Genomic DNA, 16,537 nt, shown 5'->3' with positions numbered 1-16,537 from the left:
CTATTCCGTTCCAGAGCATGCTGGTTACACTCTCGGGCAGTTTGCCACGCACAGCATACACATGTCCATTAAGTGGATATGCATAAATGTGCCAGAATGCTCCAGAGTCAATGTGGCTGTTTATAACTCAATGAAAGTTTTTACTTACTTGAGATACTCCCTGTCTCACCCCCACCCGTTTCCTGAATGAAAACAGTAAAACAAAGTACTACTTTCCAACAAGTAATATGTTAGATGGAAGATTCCATGAGATGGTAGGTGGGACCACCAGTTACTAAAGGTATTTCTAAATGGTGGGAAAAGAGTTGGAAGCTTTGACTTACTGACACATCCTATAAAAAGGCACCTGATAACCCATTCAATATTCATATTTTTTAAGGCAGAAACATACGGGTTGCTTACATTTGCTATAGAACTCTTGACCTTATGATTACTGGTACCCTAGTCAGAGGATCTGGTCGCTACAACTTCAAAGCAAGTTACCTTTATCAGCTGGGTTTTAGCTGACTGAGCGACCACATGCTCAGGGATATTGTTTTCCACAATTAGAAAGAAACGGGGGGTAGCCCAGGTGGCTCAGTGGTTTAGCACCACCTTCAGCCCAGGGCGTGATCCTGGAGACCCGGGATCGAGTCCCACGTCGGGCTCCCTGCATGGAGCCTGCTTCTCCCTCTGCCTGTGTCTCTGCCTCTCTCTCTCTGTGTCTCATGAATAAATAAATAAATCTTTCAAAAAAAAAAGAAAAGAAATGGGAGTTGTCTTACAGGCACCATTTGTTCTCTGCTTTGCTTCCCATAGGGAAAGACCAAGTAATCCTATTCAAGACTTGTTTTTTTTTAAAAAAAAAAAAAAAAGATTTTATTTATGCCTGTAAGACAACTCCCATTTCTTTTCTTTTTTTTTTTTGAAAGATTTATTTATTTATTCATGAGACACAGAGAGAGAGAGGCAGAGACACAGGCAGAGGGAGAAGCAGGCTCCATGCAGGGAGCCCGACGTGGGACTCGATCCCGGGTCCCCAGGATCACGCCCTGGGCTGAAGGTGGTGCTAAACCACTGAGCCACCTGGGCTGCCCCATTCAAGTCTTGTTAAGTGTCACACTGGAAATTTTTTAAAATCCCTCTTTACTTCAGGTGCTCCTATTCTCAAGAACAGAAAGCACAGACACCAAAGCTGGGTGGACTTGGATGCCACCTTATAGACATCCAGCACTTCTGCCCTAGGCACGACCCAAAACAAAGCAGACTTTAATGAAGACTGTGTGATCATACAGCTACAGGACAAAACAGCACCAGTATTCTCTAACCAGACCACACACCGTCTGCCCCATGTCCGTTACTGACCTGTGCCGGCCATTCATCTCTAAGCCCACGACGGGGCAGATGAAACGTGCCCGCTGGAGGTCATCATGTTTGTCACCTTTTGTGTTTCCTCTGTCTCCTTCCCAGGCAGGATTATCAGAAAGTCTTAGTTCTGTCACATTCTGTGAAAAACCATCAATATATTAAGAATTCATCTGATTAAGGGATTATTCTTAGCTTCAATAGCCACCTAAATTAACCACCTAAATTATTCCAGTTCAGAATTTCACATCCAAACCTGATCTTCCTAGCTACTTCCTTTGACCACCAATTGTAACATGGATGAAAAACTTAAACCATAAATTGTGATAAAAAACAGGACTTTTAAAATTCACTGGCTGGCAAGTGATTAATTTCCACTTTGCCAATATTTTGCTATTTAAAAAAGTAACTTTTTTTTGGTTTCTGTTTTATTTTTTTAAGATTTAATTTATTTATTCATGAGAGACACAGAGGGAGAGAAGCAGAGACACAGGCAGAGGGAGAAGCAGGCTCCATGCAAGGAGTCTGATGTGGGACTTGATCCTAGAAATCCAGATCAGGCCCTGAGCCAAAGGAAGATGTTCAACTGCTGAGCCACCCAGGCATCCCTAAAAAAGTAACTTTGGACATGAAAAATAACTCCACTAAGAGAACATTTTGTATTCGTTTTATCCAGAAAGGAATACTTCCTTTCCCTGTGAATGAATCCTCACTAAGGCTGCTCCATATTACTGCTACCCTCGTTTATTTAATAGTTGGACAGACAGTAAAATCTATGAGGCCAACAGTCTAATGAGCCCAAGGCAGAACATTAGCCAGAGAATACTTCCATATTCCAAGATCTGGCTATTCAGGTTCTCAAAAACTCACCTTCACAAGGAGTGATCTAATGGCTCCACTTTAGCATTTGAACACTTCTTGACATTTAATTGTACCATTTTGTTTTCAGCACCCCAGAGAGCAGCAGAGTGCCTCGAAAGGAAAGCCACCCTGGTACGGTCAACTTCCTGGTTGACAGCTAGCCGCCAAGTGTCTCATCAAATTCTCCACTCAAGAGTATTTATGGGCTATTAATTGACGGTAATGATCATTTTGCTAGTAGCATTGTTTTATTTGAATTCTCTGCTTAAAAGTTCTGATTTCGGGGACGCCTGGGTGGCCCTTTGGCTCAGGGCGTGATCCCGGGATCCCAGTCCCGCATCAGACTCCTTGCATGGAGCCTGCTTCTCTTCCCTCTGCCTGTGTCTCTGCTTCTCTCTCTCTCTCTCTGTGTCTCTCATGAATAAACAAATAATATCTTAAAAAAAAAAAGTTCTGATTTCTTGAAGTTTTTTTTGCATTAAAAGTTCAATCATATACCTTGAATATTATTTTCAATATAGAATTGCATAAATTATATTCAATGATAATCACTTTTTTGAAATAAAATAATTATGCTACCATGGTTGTTTTAAGAATGAATTCTCAAAAAAAAAAAAAAAAAAAAAAAAAGAATGAATTCTCTTCCCAAGATAAAGGGTGACAAAAACCAGGATGGTTACTTCTGAAGCACTATTTTAGCTACATTTCAGAATTACTAATTTGCCTGAAATTAACATATTTTGCATCCTGTAATCAATCCAAGAATTCAAACAAAAAGCCTAATAGAATAAAAAATTTACAAAGAAAGAAAAGAAAAAAAATCCAAAGCCTTATATAGGGAGCTAGGAATTCTGGTTCTGGTTTAGGTGCCTGATTAACTGTGTAGCCTCAAAAAGTCATGGAGAGTGAGCATTCTCACCTGTGAGATGAAGTGTTTGATAAGCTTGATGGTCCTCAAATTCTCTATCATTTTTCTGATTTTTCTCCCATTGACCAGATTTGCAAGATTTTGTCCTCTCAACCAACCTCTTTTAGTGAAAAATTTGTTTTTCCATTTTTATAAAAGAATTTTAACTGCCAATCAGAATGTCTAATTAGTTGGAGATACCACACAGATTTAACAAGTGATCTCCCTATAAAAACGGTAATTCTTTAGGTATATTCCAAATCAGAAATTCAAGTCACTGAGTTTTAACTACAAAAAAAGTTCCCAAATATTTATTCATCATATTAAGAGTTTTCGAACCTCTTTTGCACATATTAAATTATAACAGATGTTTAAGGCAGAAGGACAGGTGTGGGAACTTCTGGCTTGAGCTTTACATGACCTGCCCCAAATCACACTTATTATTAGGCGGCTGGGTAGAAATGGAATTCCAAATTTCTGAGTTCAGTCTATAAAGTACATGAATTCTATAAAGTAAACACTAACCACTGAGATCCTTGGAGAACTTCAGAATCACTGGTCTTACCTTAATGCTTTTAATGTGGGATGCGGCCTTCCCAAGAGCCTTTTCAGAAGATTTGTCCAATAGAAACTCAATGACAGCATCTTTGTTATAAAGTCTGCAACAATAAGGATTAGTCAAAACATTCTGGCAACATTCTGTGAAAAACCATCAATATATTAAGGAGTTCTTAATATACTAAGAACCTTAATTTATTCTTACTCCACACAAAGGAGTAAGAATAAATTCACTACAATCCAAAGCAATTTACATTTGATAACAGAAATGCCCTGCATTATTAAAAAAGTAAATTAAATCCTGCCTCAACTATTTCCAGAGCATACAAAGAAAGAATCTAGTTTTGTTTTGTTTTTTTAAAGATTTTATTTAGGGATGCCCGGGTGGCTTAGCAGTTGAGCGTCTGCCTTTGACTCAGGGCGTGATCCCAGAGTCCAGGGATCAAGTCCCACATCGGGCTCCCCACATGGAGCCTGCTTCTCCCTCTGCCTATGTCTCTGACTCTCTCTCTCTGTACCTGTCATGAATAAATAAAATCTTTAAAAAAAAAAAAAAAGATTTTATTTATTTGACAGAAAGAAAGAGTGCAAGCAGGGGGATCAGCAGAGGGAGAGGGAGAAGCAAATTCCCCGCTGAGCAGAGAGCCCAATCCGAGCCTGAATCCCAGGATCCTGGGATCATGACCTGAGCTGAAGGCAGAAGCTTAACTGATTGAGCCACCCAGGTGCTCCAAGAAACTAGTTTAAATCAAGGGTTGCAAACTGGCAGTCTTAATGTGATCTGAATAGGATCTTAAAAATTGGGAAATTTAATAGAAAAGTACACATTTTCAACTTTTCCTGGGAAAAACAATCAGAAGTTCTGGAAGCAATAGGCCCACATTCTGGAACTGCAACACCTGGCTGGAAATGAGCAGTAGCCACCCTTTGAGACAGGACGTGAACTCCCCATTTTCCTACAGTCCCCACCATTCTCTACTACCCCACATTGCTCCTTCATGCATTTATGTTTATCATTCAGCTCTTATTGGGCCCTGAATTTTCAGATCATGGATTAAGTAAACCAAACAAAATAGAAAAATGCAGAAGGATGTTCAGAGACAGGGAATGATAACTCAGACTTCGTAAGTTTGAGATAATTCACATTTCATGAATCAAGAACTGTATTTAAAATTCTTTTTTTTCACATTAAAATTGTTTAAAAAATTAGTTAATAAGAATTCATCTCAATTAAGTAAAAGAACCATACCTGCCAAGTTCACAGGCAACTATTGGTCGCCTTAGTATTTCTTGACTTAGAGTACAATAGTTCCACTGGGCCACTAGTTCAGCATCTTTGTCAACCTAAGAAAAGAAAAAAAAAATCCTTTCAATTAACTTTCAGCTCTGAAAGACATATGGTCCACAGTTCTACATATAAAGGCTTATTCAGTAATACCACAGGTGATGATTTTTGTCTTTTATATCAAAAACAGTGACATATGAAACTGGGACTTAAAAAGTCAAAGTAACTACTACCATGTCAAATAAATTTCCCTCCAAATGTGACGCCTACAACAGAACAGTTCACATCAAGTCATTAAGTTGCTTATGAAAGCTTCATATAAATATCACTATCTTGTTTTAAGTTTATTTATTTATTTTTTAAATAAATCTCTACACCCAACGTGGGGCTTGAACTCATGACCCCAACATCAAGAGACATGTTCTTTGACTGAGCCAAAGGTGCCCCTAATATTTGTATCTTAACAATAAGTTAGAGAATCCATACAGAAAAAAATAAGCAATACAGGTTCATTTCTGTCAATGGGAAAGGCTCTAAAGTTTTCGCTGATTTTAAAGATTAAGAATTTTAGAAAATAGATATATTTTCTTAAAAAGTTCAGCAAAAGACTATAAACTTCTTTATAAAAATCACCAATTTAACCCTGTTCATCAGGGGGCATACGAAATCCTTACCCAAACTATTAAAATCCAAACACAAGACCTTCTAATTGCCCTCAAATGATATCTCACCTATGTAATATTCTATGTCTCACTCTTCCCCTCCTAGAATGCCAAACCTGAATATAATAGGATGGCCCAAGTGGGAGAAAATAGGAAGAGAGAAAAAAAATGTGGAAAAATTCCCTTAAATTTACTTTTTGTAGTAACAACTGCTTAAGTGTTTACTGAGTGCCAAGTGCTGTGCTAAACAGTTTCCGTGACTTGATCTTTTAGCCCTCATAAAAATCCAATAACTTATTATTTCTACTTTGTTACTGAGGAGCTGGAGGTACCAAGAAGTTAGGTTACATGTCCAAGTTTTCACAGCAAGTAGATGAAGGAGCTAAAATAAGAACCCAAGCAGGCTGTTTTATTTTGTTTTGAGATTTTATTTATTTATTTGAGAGAGAACGGGGAAGAAGTATGGGAGGGAGAGTCTCAAGCAGACTCTGCAGTAACCGCGGAGGCCAATACAGGGCTCGATCTCACAACCCTGAGATCATGACCTGAGCTGAAACCAAGAGTCAGATGCTTAACCTACTGTACCTCTGAGACCATGCCTTTTTTTTTTTTTTTTTTTTTTTTTTATTCATGAGAAACACACACAGAGAAAGGCAGAGACACAGGCAGAGGGAGAAGCAGACTCCATGCAGGGAGCCCGACGGGGTACTCAATCCCAGGTCTTCAAGATCACGCCCTGGGCTGAACTGAAGGTGGCGCTAAACCGCTGAGCCACCCGGGCTGCCCTGAGACCATGCTTTTAATCACTACTTTCTATTGCTTTTCTATTATTTCAAATAGAACAAAACAGAAAAAAATAGAACAAAGCCCACATTACTATAACTGTTATTCTATCCACACCCCAGATCCAAGAGCCACATTTTGGCAGCTTAAACAGCTTTTATCAAAATTCACAATGCAGCCAAGGCCTAAGAAAAACCTTAGTAAAGTTCGATTTTCTATACCCTTTGCAACGTCAAAAAAACCACATTAAGTAAGTCTACTTTCTGGAAGCCTCACCTGCTTTACCCATAGTCCTCTGCTGATTCAAAAAATAACCGGGAGAACCGGGGATAGGGAGAAAAGTGTTAAACTAATCCTTATACCCAGAGATTTAAAAATTAGCAACCCCAAAAAACTTCTGAAATCCTTTTTTTTTTAACCAAGGTCTCTTTTCTTTTCAGGAAAGGCCTTGAACTACAGCAATAGTTTTGTCAGATCAAACATACCATATGAGTGATCAAAAATATTACGTTATTATGTATCTATTTGTGTTTTTTAAATTATGTATCTATTTGAAATGTAAGCAATGCAAAGGCTGGACAATGTTCACTGCTGTGTCCCCAGGGCCTAGACTGGTGTCTAAGGTAAGCATTTAATAAAATATTTGTTAAATAAATAAGGTTAACAAAAATCCATCATGCCTGAGCACTCTGGTTGTCTCAGATCACCCTTTCTTTTTTCTACCCCCTACTGACACCTTGCCAAGCTTTTCATTAAGCTGCTCCTCTTCAGTCCTAGCCACAAGTTAACAAAATTAGCTGAATACTTTTTTGGCAAGAGCTCTCATGAGTGTTAACCATCTACCATTAGTGTATGTATATGTAGATATGAGTGGAGGGCACACTCCATCCTCTTGAGTGCTCATTACCACATTCAACACATTTACTAAGCGTCTACTGTGTGGTGGGCAGAGGTAAGACACGCAAAGTCTCTGCTCACGTTGGAGAAAGACAAACAATAAACAAACAAGAACAACGATAAGCTCTATAAAGAAAAGGAAAGCAGCAAAAGAGGATAGAGAACAACTGGAAGTGACACGTATTTTGGCAATAGTGGGGTTGAAATGACATCTGAGGAAAGAACTGAATGAAGTAAAGAAATGAATATCTCAGCAAAGAACATTATCAGGTTGTGGAAATTATACTCCAGGCTGAGGAAAACAAGGCTTGTACGACTGGAAAAGGATGAAAGACCTGGAAGCGGGTAGAAGATGAGGTGGAAAAACAGGCAAGGCATCTGATCACACAGGACTTTGTGCGATTTTGTTCTGAATATGACAAATAGCTGGAGGATTTTAAATATAGTAGTGATATGTGAGATTTACTTTTAAAAAGATTTCTCTAGTTGCTGAAGGGAGAATATATGGAGCACCCACATGTGCCAGGCACTGTATCTGATCTTTTACATGCCTTCTGTTATTAAAAAGCAATTATTGGGGGTGGGGGGCACCTGGGTGGCTCAGCAGTTGAGCATCTTCCTTCAGCTCAGGGCGTGATCTTGGGTCCTGGGATCCAGTCCCACGTCGGGCTCCCCACAGGGAGCCTGCTTCTGCCTCTGCCTGTGTCTCTGCCCCCCGCCCCCCATCATGAAGAGATAAATAAATTTAAAAACCTTAAAAAAATTTAAAAAAAATCTTTAAAAAAACCAAGTAATTACTAACATGGGGCACCTGGCTTAGCTGGTAGATCACATGACTTGATCTTGAGGTCACCAGTTCAAGACCCATGATGGTCGTAGAGATTTTTTTTTTTAAGATTTATTTATTCATGACACACAGAGAGAGAGACAGGCAGCGACACAGGCAGAGGGAGAAGCAGGCTCTCTGCGGGGATCCCAATGCGGGACTCAACCCCAGGGTCACGACTTGAGCTGAAGGCCGACGCTCAACCGCTGAGCCACCTAGGCGCCCAGGTCGTAGAGATAATTTTAAAAATAAAGCATTAAAAAAATAATTACTAATGCTGACTTTGAATTCCTGAATAAATGGCTGGAAATTGGGATCCCTGGATGGCTCAGCGGTCGAGCGCCTCCCTTCGGCCTGGGGTGTGGTCCTGGGGTCCTGGGATCGAGTCCCGCGTTGGGCTCCCTGCGTGGAGCCTGCTTCTCCCTCTGCCGGTGTCCCTGCCTCTCTCATGAATAAATAAATAAAATCTTAAAAACTGGCTGGAAATCCTGGCTTCATTATCTGTCCGTTCTGTGATCCTGATCACGCCACTCACTCAATTCCCCTGTTAGCAGCACGGAGATGATCACAGGCGACCTTCTCGGAACACCGCCGGCTCGTTCACATACTCACCGAGCTTACTGGGCCAGGGGCCGTGCGCTATAGCGGCAGGGGACGGACAGACAGACTTTGCTCCGGGAAGCTCACCTGACTCTGTGACCGACACTAATCAACCACGAAGGCAGGGTGCAGGGGAGTCAGGTGGTTAGGGCCCGAGCTCGTGTGGATAAGGGAACCTCTGGGAGAAAATGAGGTCCAGCGTGCACCAGGCTCAGGGAGCAGCAGCCGCCTGCCCCGGCGACCAACGGCAGCCAGTCTTCAAGTCCCGGCCCCGCAGCTGTGTCCTCCGGGCCCTCGATTTCTCCGTCTGAAAAGCGACGGGGCAACGACAGTGCGTGCCCACGGGCTGCTGTGAGAACGTACGAGCCACCCCGCATTATTAAGAGCGGGCAGCAGGCAGGGTCCGACAGCAGTACCGCTGTCAACTCTGAGTCTCCCCCCAACCAGCACGGCGGCGTCAGGAGCCCCGCTGGCCCCACCCCCACCGCCCCTCGCTCCCTGGACACCCCACGGCCGCCGGGCCCCCCTGGACCCACGTCGCTGACCTTCTCAACCTTCTTCGGCCCCTTGACCAGTTCGTGTCTCTTGGGGATTGTTCCTCCGTCGCAACCCATCGCGAGCCGGGAGCCCGAGCCCGCAGCAACTCCCCGCAGCCGCCACTTCCGGAAGTCCCTGGCGAGCCCCTGGCGACTGCGGCCGTCACTTCCGGCGCGCCCGGATGACGCAGGCGCCCCTCGCGCGCAGCGGGGCGGATCCGTTGCCAAGCTCCGGTTGCCATGGAGAGCGTCGCTAGGCGCTGGGCCGGGGAGGCCCCAGCGGCGCGGGTTGCGGGAGCGCCGGCCTGTGCTTGCGCGCGCGGGGCTGGCGGAGCGTCCCGGTCTCCCGGGCCCCCGCAGGTCCCTTCCTGCCTTCGGGTGGGCGCAGGGCGCAGGGGCTCGGCTGCACCGTGGAGGTGGCTCGCCGCGCTTCGGGAGCAGGGGTGACACAGGGGTCACCCGCCCCGGGTGTCTGGCGCCGGGCGCGGCACATCCCGGGACCGCGAGGGAAAGGGCTGCATTTTCTTAGTGCAATCAGCGATGCATGTGACGGCGCCTGTTATTTCCGCTAACGATTAGGTGTTTACTCGAGAACTTGTTAGGGAGCACCCCCGTGACTTCGGAGCTCACGACAATCCTGTGAAGGCTGTTGCAGGAGGTGCAGGGGAAGTACCTCTGTCTGGGTAGGGCCTGCAACTTTGGCAATGCCGCGGTCCGGTCCACGGAGGAAATGCTGCAAAGCAAATGCATGCTGTGCCTGCATGCATTGGAGTCACAGCCTCCTCTTTTATGGAGTTTATTTATTTATTTATTTATTTATTTATTTATTTATTTATTTATTTATTTATTTATTTAATGGAGTTATTTAAAAGCAAGTATAGTGAGTGAAGAGAGGCAGGTATGAGAGCCGCACTGATGTCAACCTGCCTTTTCCAAGACACAGGTTGTATTACTTCGGAACGACAGCACAGATCCCTTGCAGCCCCCCTGCTAACATCCATGACTGTCTACTTTCATGCTCTTGACCTTCTTTCTACTTGTTCCTTTAATTATTATAGCCATTAGGGGAAGGTCAACCACAGGGAGTAAGGTGGGCCTACCTAAGTGGATGCTACCTTGCTGACCCAAAGTGAGACGGAAAAACAAAAAACCCCCAAAGACAAAAAAAAAAAAAAAAAAAAAACAACCCTGAAAACATTCCCCAGTTGGGAACAGAAAATATGTGGCTATGAAAACTTCATAGATTGTAACATTGGATTATCTGTTCCTGCAATTAATGGGAATTAAAAGAAAGTAAGTCCTTTAATCGGTTGGTCTCTTACGGCCTTGGGATGTATTTTTATGCCAGCTAGAGAAATTGTTGACTCTGTGAGGTGGGGGCTTCATTTTCATCTCTATTATATCCTCAGTGCACGGAAGAGCCTTTGGCACACTCAATGGTCATTTCCTCAATGAACCAAAAAGGAAGTGCAGACACATTCATGTCCAGTTTGGGCAGCCCCTAAAACTGATAAGTGCCATGAAAATCCATTTGCAAGTAAGGAACCAGAAGCCTGGAAAGATCAAAGGACTCGCCCAAGGTCCCACAGCTAGTAAGAGGGAGAGCTGGAACTGGATTGCAAGATTAGTTTTCTCCCCAAAACGACAGAAAACCAGGAACAGAGTAGCATGAACGTGAAGGCCTTTAGACAGACTCTCAAACCAGTGCTCTTTTCTGGCTACTAAATATGCCCCTCACCGACTTCATTTGGAGAAATTAAAATAAAAATAACCATTCTTTATTAAACCATGACTGTGCCCGGGAGATTTGGAGGCATGGTTTCCTCTGTCTTCACAATTTAGGAAGTTGGGGATATCATGCCTTCCATCTTCCAAATGACAAAACTGCGATTGAGGTGTACAAGGTGTCTCGGGTCAGGGGCACACAGCGGTTGAGTTAAAGGAGTACAAGATGAGAGGCTTTCTCAAATGAGGCCCATGTGACTACCAATGCCACGTTCCTTAACTTCTCCCTGAAAGCTGCTGCAACACCCAGCAGTGCCAACTGGGTGGGCATTGAAGCTTGGGCAGCTGAATTTTTTTTCTCTCTTCCTCCCTGGTTTCCTCATTTAGAATATTGTTTTTTGTTTTTTTTTAGGCTACTCTGTGTCTATAAAGTCTGTGCCTATGCACAGCTTAAGCTTTTGTAGAGTTAAAATCATCAATAACAAGTAATTTGTATTGAGGGTTGGCTGAGTATCAGATGCTATATTCAGGGCTTTACACGATTTGAGACATTTTGTTGTGGGCACAGTAGACACACTGGTGTCCTTAGCTGCTATTTCCACTGCCTTTGCTGAATGAACTGGTAACAGGTTATTTCCTTACAAGGATCTTTTTGTAAAAAAAAAAGATTTTATTTATTTACTCATGAGAGGCACAGAGAGAGGCAGAGACACAGGCAGAGGGAGAAGCAGGCTCCCTGCAGGGAGCCCGATGCGGGACTCGATCCCAGGATCCCCAGATCGCTCCCTTAGCCGAAGGCAGACATTCAACCACTGAGCCCCCAGGTGCCCCTCCTTACAAGGATCTTTGGTGACAACTTTGCCCCAGTCAAACTGTGAATTTAAAGGCTGGGAGAGAAATAAAACCAGGAAAGAGAAAACCATCACCCCTTAGCAAAACCAGTGTTTCTTAACCTCTGTGTGGTCATGGGACCTGATAGAGAATTTACTGAAAACTTATTCCCCTGAAAAATAGCCAGTAGTACATAGAAAATTTTGCTGCAGTTTACACATCTGTGTATTTCATTCATCACCCTGTGAGGCCCAAGCTAAGAACCCGTACACTGCTACTGCCTGCTACAATCTTTCTCAAATGTGTCGGCCTTCTGACCGGTGAGGGTCTGATTTCCAGTCCGGTGCTCTTCTGAAGCTGTAGTTTACAATTCTGCCCAGACAAGGCAGACAGACAAAGTGACTCATTTTAAGGGTTAGCATGGAAAAACGACACCAGACAGTTATGTGTTAGGATTCTTCAAGAGGTTCACGGCATCATGTAACGTTGCATTTCTGAGGATGTCCCAAAGAGGGTACAGTAAAATAAAGTGGAAAACTGAAGTAATTGACATAATTCAAGTCCAACAAATTACTTTTATTTTTTTAAAGATTTTATTTATTTGAGAGAGAGAGAGAGAACGAGAACATGAGCAGGGGGAAGCAGCAGGGAGAGGGAGAAGCAGACTCCCTACTGAGCAGGGATTTCCCAATGTGGGGCTTGATCTCAGGACCCTGGATGGTGAATGAGCCATCCAGATGCCCCCCCAAAATAACTTTAAAAAATATTTTATTTATTTATTCATGAGAGACACACACACACACAGAGGCAGAGACACAGGCAGAGGGAGAAGCAGGCTCCATGCAGGGAGCCCAATGCAGACTGGATCCCAGGACCCCGGGATCACGCCCTGAGCCCAAGGCAGATGCTCAACCACTGAGCCACCCAGGTGTCCCAATTCTGCATTTTCATCAGCAGTTATGAGAGTTTCGGTCGCTCTGCATCCTTGTTAGTACTTGATATCAGTTTTTATTAATTTAATTTTTTTAAAGATTGTATTTATTTATTCATGAGCAATACAGAGGGAGAGAAGGGGGGGGGCAGAGGCATAGGCAGAGGGAGAAGCAGGCTCCCTGCAGGGAGCCTGACATGGGACTCAATCCTGGGTCTCCGGGATCAGGCCCTGGGTTGAAGGCAGTGCTAAACCACTGAGCCACCCAGGCTGTTCCCCGCCCCTCCCCGCAAAATAACTTTTAATTTGCAGTTTTAGGGAAATGTTAAACACATTCCAGGAATAGACAGGCCTTGCATGATTTGGCCTCAGGCTACCCATTTCATCTCATGTCACCCACTTTCCCTTCCTCTCTTGGTTCCAGCCACACTGGCCCCTTCTGTCCCTTGAGAGCTGCAGGTACGCTTCCACTTCTGGGCCTTGCCCTGCTGTTCCCTCTCCAGGAACTCTCTTTTCCTGTAGTTTGCCAGGCTGGCTCCCTGAGTGACTCAGCATCTGCTCAGGGGTGGTCACTTACCACCACTGACCTCATATTATAAATTTAAATTTTGATGTCTTGTTCATCATGGACTTCTTTGCATTGATTGTGATTTTTAAAAGATTGCATTTTAAAAGGTAAAATACAATTTATCTTGATTACTAAGCGTTTGGGTGCCCCTCTACATTTTTTATTCAAGGCGAGTGCCTCTCACTTCACCTTTTCCTGGCCCTGGTTTCCCATCCCCCTCAGCTGGAATGAAGGCTGCAAGTTGCAGAACCTTTGTTTTGTCCCCTGCAGCATCTCTAGTGATCAGCAGAGGCCAGGTAGATAGGAGATGCTCAATAAATATTTGTTCAGTGAACGAATGAAAGGAAAAAGGCATTAGCAAGTCCTCTACACAAATGGGCAACTTTTGTAAATGGGCAGCTTTTGGAGACCTGGGTGCATACTTGGAGAGAATATAAAATTTTAAAAACATGTTTTATATATATAAAAAAAAAAAAGATAGTTGCCCCCAAACCAGAAACATGGCTCTCTACTACTTGTCACACTGGAAGATCTCTCAACTAGGTTCGTCACCACTTCCATCCTCCTGATGAAATTTAACTTAATTGAGGTCAAGTTGCTACCACCAGCACCACCACACCACCCACCATTTCCTCTTCCTACCTTGAGACGAAGCAGCACAGAATTCTGGGCATTATAGAAAACTGCCGAGCAAAACTGTGCTAAAAGTTAAAAAAATGTGATATTATTTTACTTTTAAATATTTTTCAGGAGCAATTATCCTATCAAGGTAGTGGAAACTCATCCCATAACTGCCCTCTTTCAAAAAAAAAAAAAAAAAAAAAAAGGGAAGGAAACAAATTTAGCTAAAAGCAGCAACTTTCAATATTTTCAACCCAATGGCTTTGTACTTTGTCAACAATCATCTCAAAATATATCCAGAAAAGGAACACTTGGGTGGACTCAGTAGTTGAGCATCTGCCTTTGGTTCGGGGTGTGATCCTGGAGTCCCAGGATCAAGTCCCACATCAGGCTCCCTACACGGAGCCTGCTTCTCTCTCTGCTTGTGTCTCTGCCTCTCTCTCTCTGTGTCTCTCGTGAATAAACAAAATCTTAAAAAATACATATATATACAGAAAAAAAGTACAGATAGGCAGATATATCTCCATATATGTTTTTCTACCTACCTATCTACATACCTACATCTATAGTGTTTTGAGGGCAATGGGGAGCTGTTGATTACCTGTTAGAGCCCCTCACGGATGAAGCTCTGAATGAGTTAAAACATCTAAAGAATTAGAACAGGGTCTGGAATGTAGTAATCACTTAATAAATATGTACTGTTGCTATTCCTATGGTGCAAAAATAATCTTGCCATCCAGAGTAAACATGTATTGGTGCCTTCCTGCAGCCACCCCTTCCCTTCTTCCAAAAATACTCCCAACTTGGGTTGGGGTCTCTGTTGAGACACAGTTCTCTGGGGTCTCTTGCATTTTTGTGTGTCCTCTGAACAGATGCATCGATGCCATTTTGTTCTGAATTACCTCTTCAAGGTGGTTTTTAGTGAACACCCTTGGAAGATAGAGATAATGTCTCCCTCCAGAGCAGAAAGCCAGGTTTGTTTGCCGTCTAGAATAATAACGATAATGTTTTTTCTGAGGCAAAGCTGGGCCAGGTCTGTGCAGAGACCATTATGAAAGACTGGGATTGCCTCTGCTCAGAGTTCTTTGGCTTTGACACAAACCCAGAGTGTGCACAGCATCACCTGTGCCTTCCTTTGCTCTGCCCTGGGACTTGAGGTGAGGGGGACATGATGTAAAGATGAAGCATAAGCTGCTGGCAAGGCGGTAAGGAAAATCCTTTGCATCAGGGCAGAAGAGTTGACATCGCAGGCCTGAATAGTATCCTTAGAAAGGCTGGCTTGCAAGGTTGGCCTCTTGTTGTTTATGAAAACTTGGATTTGGGGAGGGTTCTCACCCTCCCCAGAGTTGACGAGAAGGGGTCAGCATGCCTAAACTGTACGAACAATGTGGTTCATGCTGGACACTTGCTTTCCTTCTGAGAGTCTGGAATTTGAGAATGTGCCATGTAGAGGCTGCTTATGTGATCAGCTCCATGGAAACCCTGGATGTGAGGCTCTTGTGAGCTGCCCCAGCTGGCAACATCTCACGGGTGCTGTCACAATTTGTTGCTGAGGGAATTAAAATGGTCCTGTGTGACCATGGAGAGAGGACGCTTGGCCTTTTGAACCTGGTATTCCTTCGCCCTGCACTTTTTGAGTTTTTCTTTTCCCTTTGCTGTTTCCTTTCATTGCAATAGATCATAGCCATGAGTATGAACATAATGTTGAGTCTTAGGATTCCTCCTTTCAAATCATTGGACCTAGGGGTCATCCTGGGGACCTCAGACATGATCTCTGATCCCAGAATCTTGTGTCTTCTCTCAACATCCATGAAACTGGCAGGTAAACTTGTTCATTTAAAGCAGAGGGATCTAGGGCATATCATAGTTCTTGGCAGGGCTATTCTTTTCCTTCTCTTAGGACACAGTGGGGAGAGAGAGAGTGAGAGCGCGCGCAAGAGAGCACAGGGGTGAATCCCAAGTGTAGGTCAATCTGGGTACTACAAGCCCTGTTTGTTGTGGGGCTTTCAGGGGCAAGCAGCCACTCCAAGCAGAATCAAGGCTCTTTCTTTTCTTCTGGCCACAATCCAAGGGCATAGCTTGGGGAAGCCACCTTGCAATCATGAGACTTAACACAGAGAAAGTGGGGCTGAGAAACTGGGCACCCATATCAGCTGGCCTTGAAGCCAGTCTGCCCCTGGGTTATTTTTAGATACTTGAGTCAATACATTTCCTTTATTGCTTAAGAAAGATTGGATAGGACTTAGAAGGAGTCCCAACCGATACAGATCACAGCTGTTCAAAGAATGTGGCCTCTCTGTTCTAGTGTAGAGAACCAAACAAGCCTCACAAAGATGGTGGTCCTTCTTTTGAGATCCTAGGAGTAACTCGGTGAAAACAACCAGTCATCTAAGAGTCAACCATTTCGAAGTGCCTGCCAAGTGCAGAATAGCTGGCAGGAGCAGGAGCTGGTGACATTTTAGATGCCTTCCGGCCTGAGGATGCTGTTTCCAGGCTACCAAGGTGTTTAGTGGCCGATGCGTAAAGGAGACGCGGGCCTTCACTTGAGGTGAAGTAGAGATGGTGCAACCATAGCAACATGAGCTGAAGACCCAGCTGCAAG

General features: G+C 43.7%; 1 protein-coding gene across 3 annotated transcripts in view; it reads right to left on the bottom strand.

Annotated features, from left to right (window-relative positions):
- The window catches only part of RTF2 (replication termination factor 2), a 40,750-nt gene extending 31,323 nt beyond the window's left edge, over nucleotides 1-9,427 (bottom strand). For all 3 annotated transcript variants that reach the window (XM_077873651.1, XM_077873652.1, XM_077873654.1), the window contains exons 1-4: nucleotides 9,269-9,427; nucleotides 4,920-5,014; nucleotides 3,678-3,771; nucleotides 1,345-1,484 (exon numbers count right to left, since the gene is read on the bottom strand). In XM_077873651.1, coding sequence (XP_077729777.1) covers nucleotides 1,345-1,484; nucleotides 3,678-3,771; nucleotides 4,920-5,014; nucleotides 9,269-9,337 — 398 coding nt within the window. In that variant the 5' untranslated portion in view covers nucleotides 9,338-9,427. The remainder of the gene's footprint in view (nucleotides 1-1,344; nucleotides 1,485-3,677; nucleotides 3,772-4,919; nucleotides 5,015-9,268) is intronic.
- Between the last annotated feature and the right edge of the window lie 7,110 nt (nucleotides 9,428-16,537).

This window comes from Canis aureus, chromosome 26 (assembly GCF_053574225.1).
Source record: "Canis aureus isolate CA01 chromosome 26, VMU_Caureus_v.1.0, whole genome shotgun sequence".
In the NCBI taxonomy this organism is placed as follows: Eukaryota; Metazoa; Chordata; class Mammalia; order Carnivora; family Canidae; genus Canis; species Canis aureus.
This window is presented reverse-complemented; position numbering and strand designations above follow the sequence as displayed.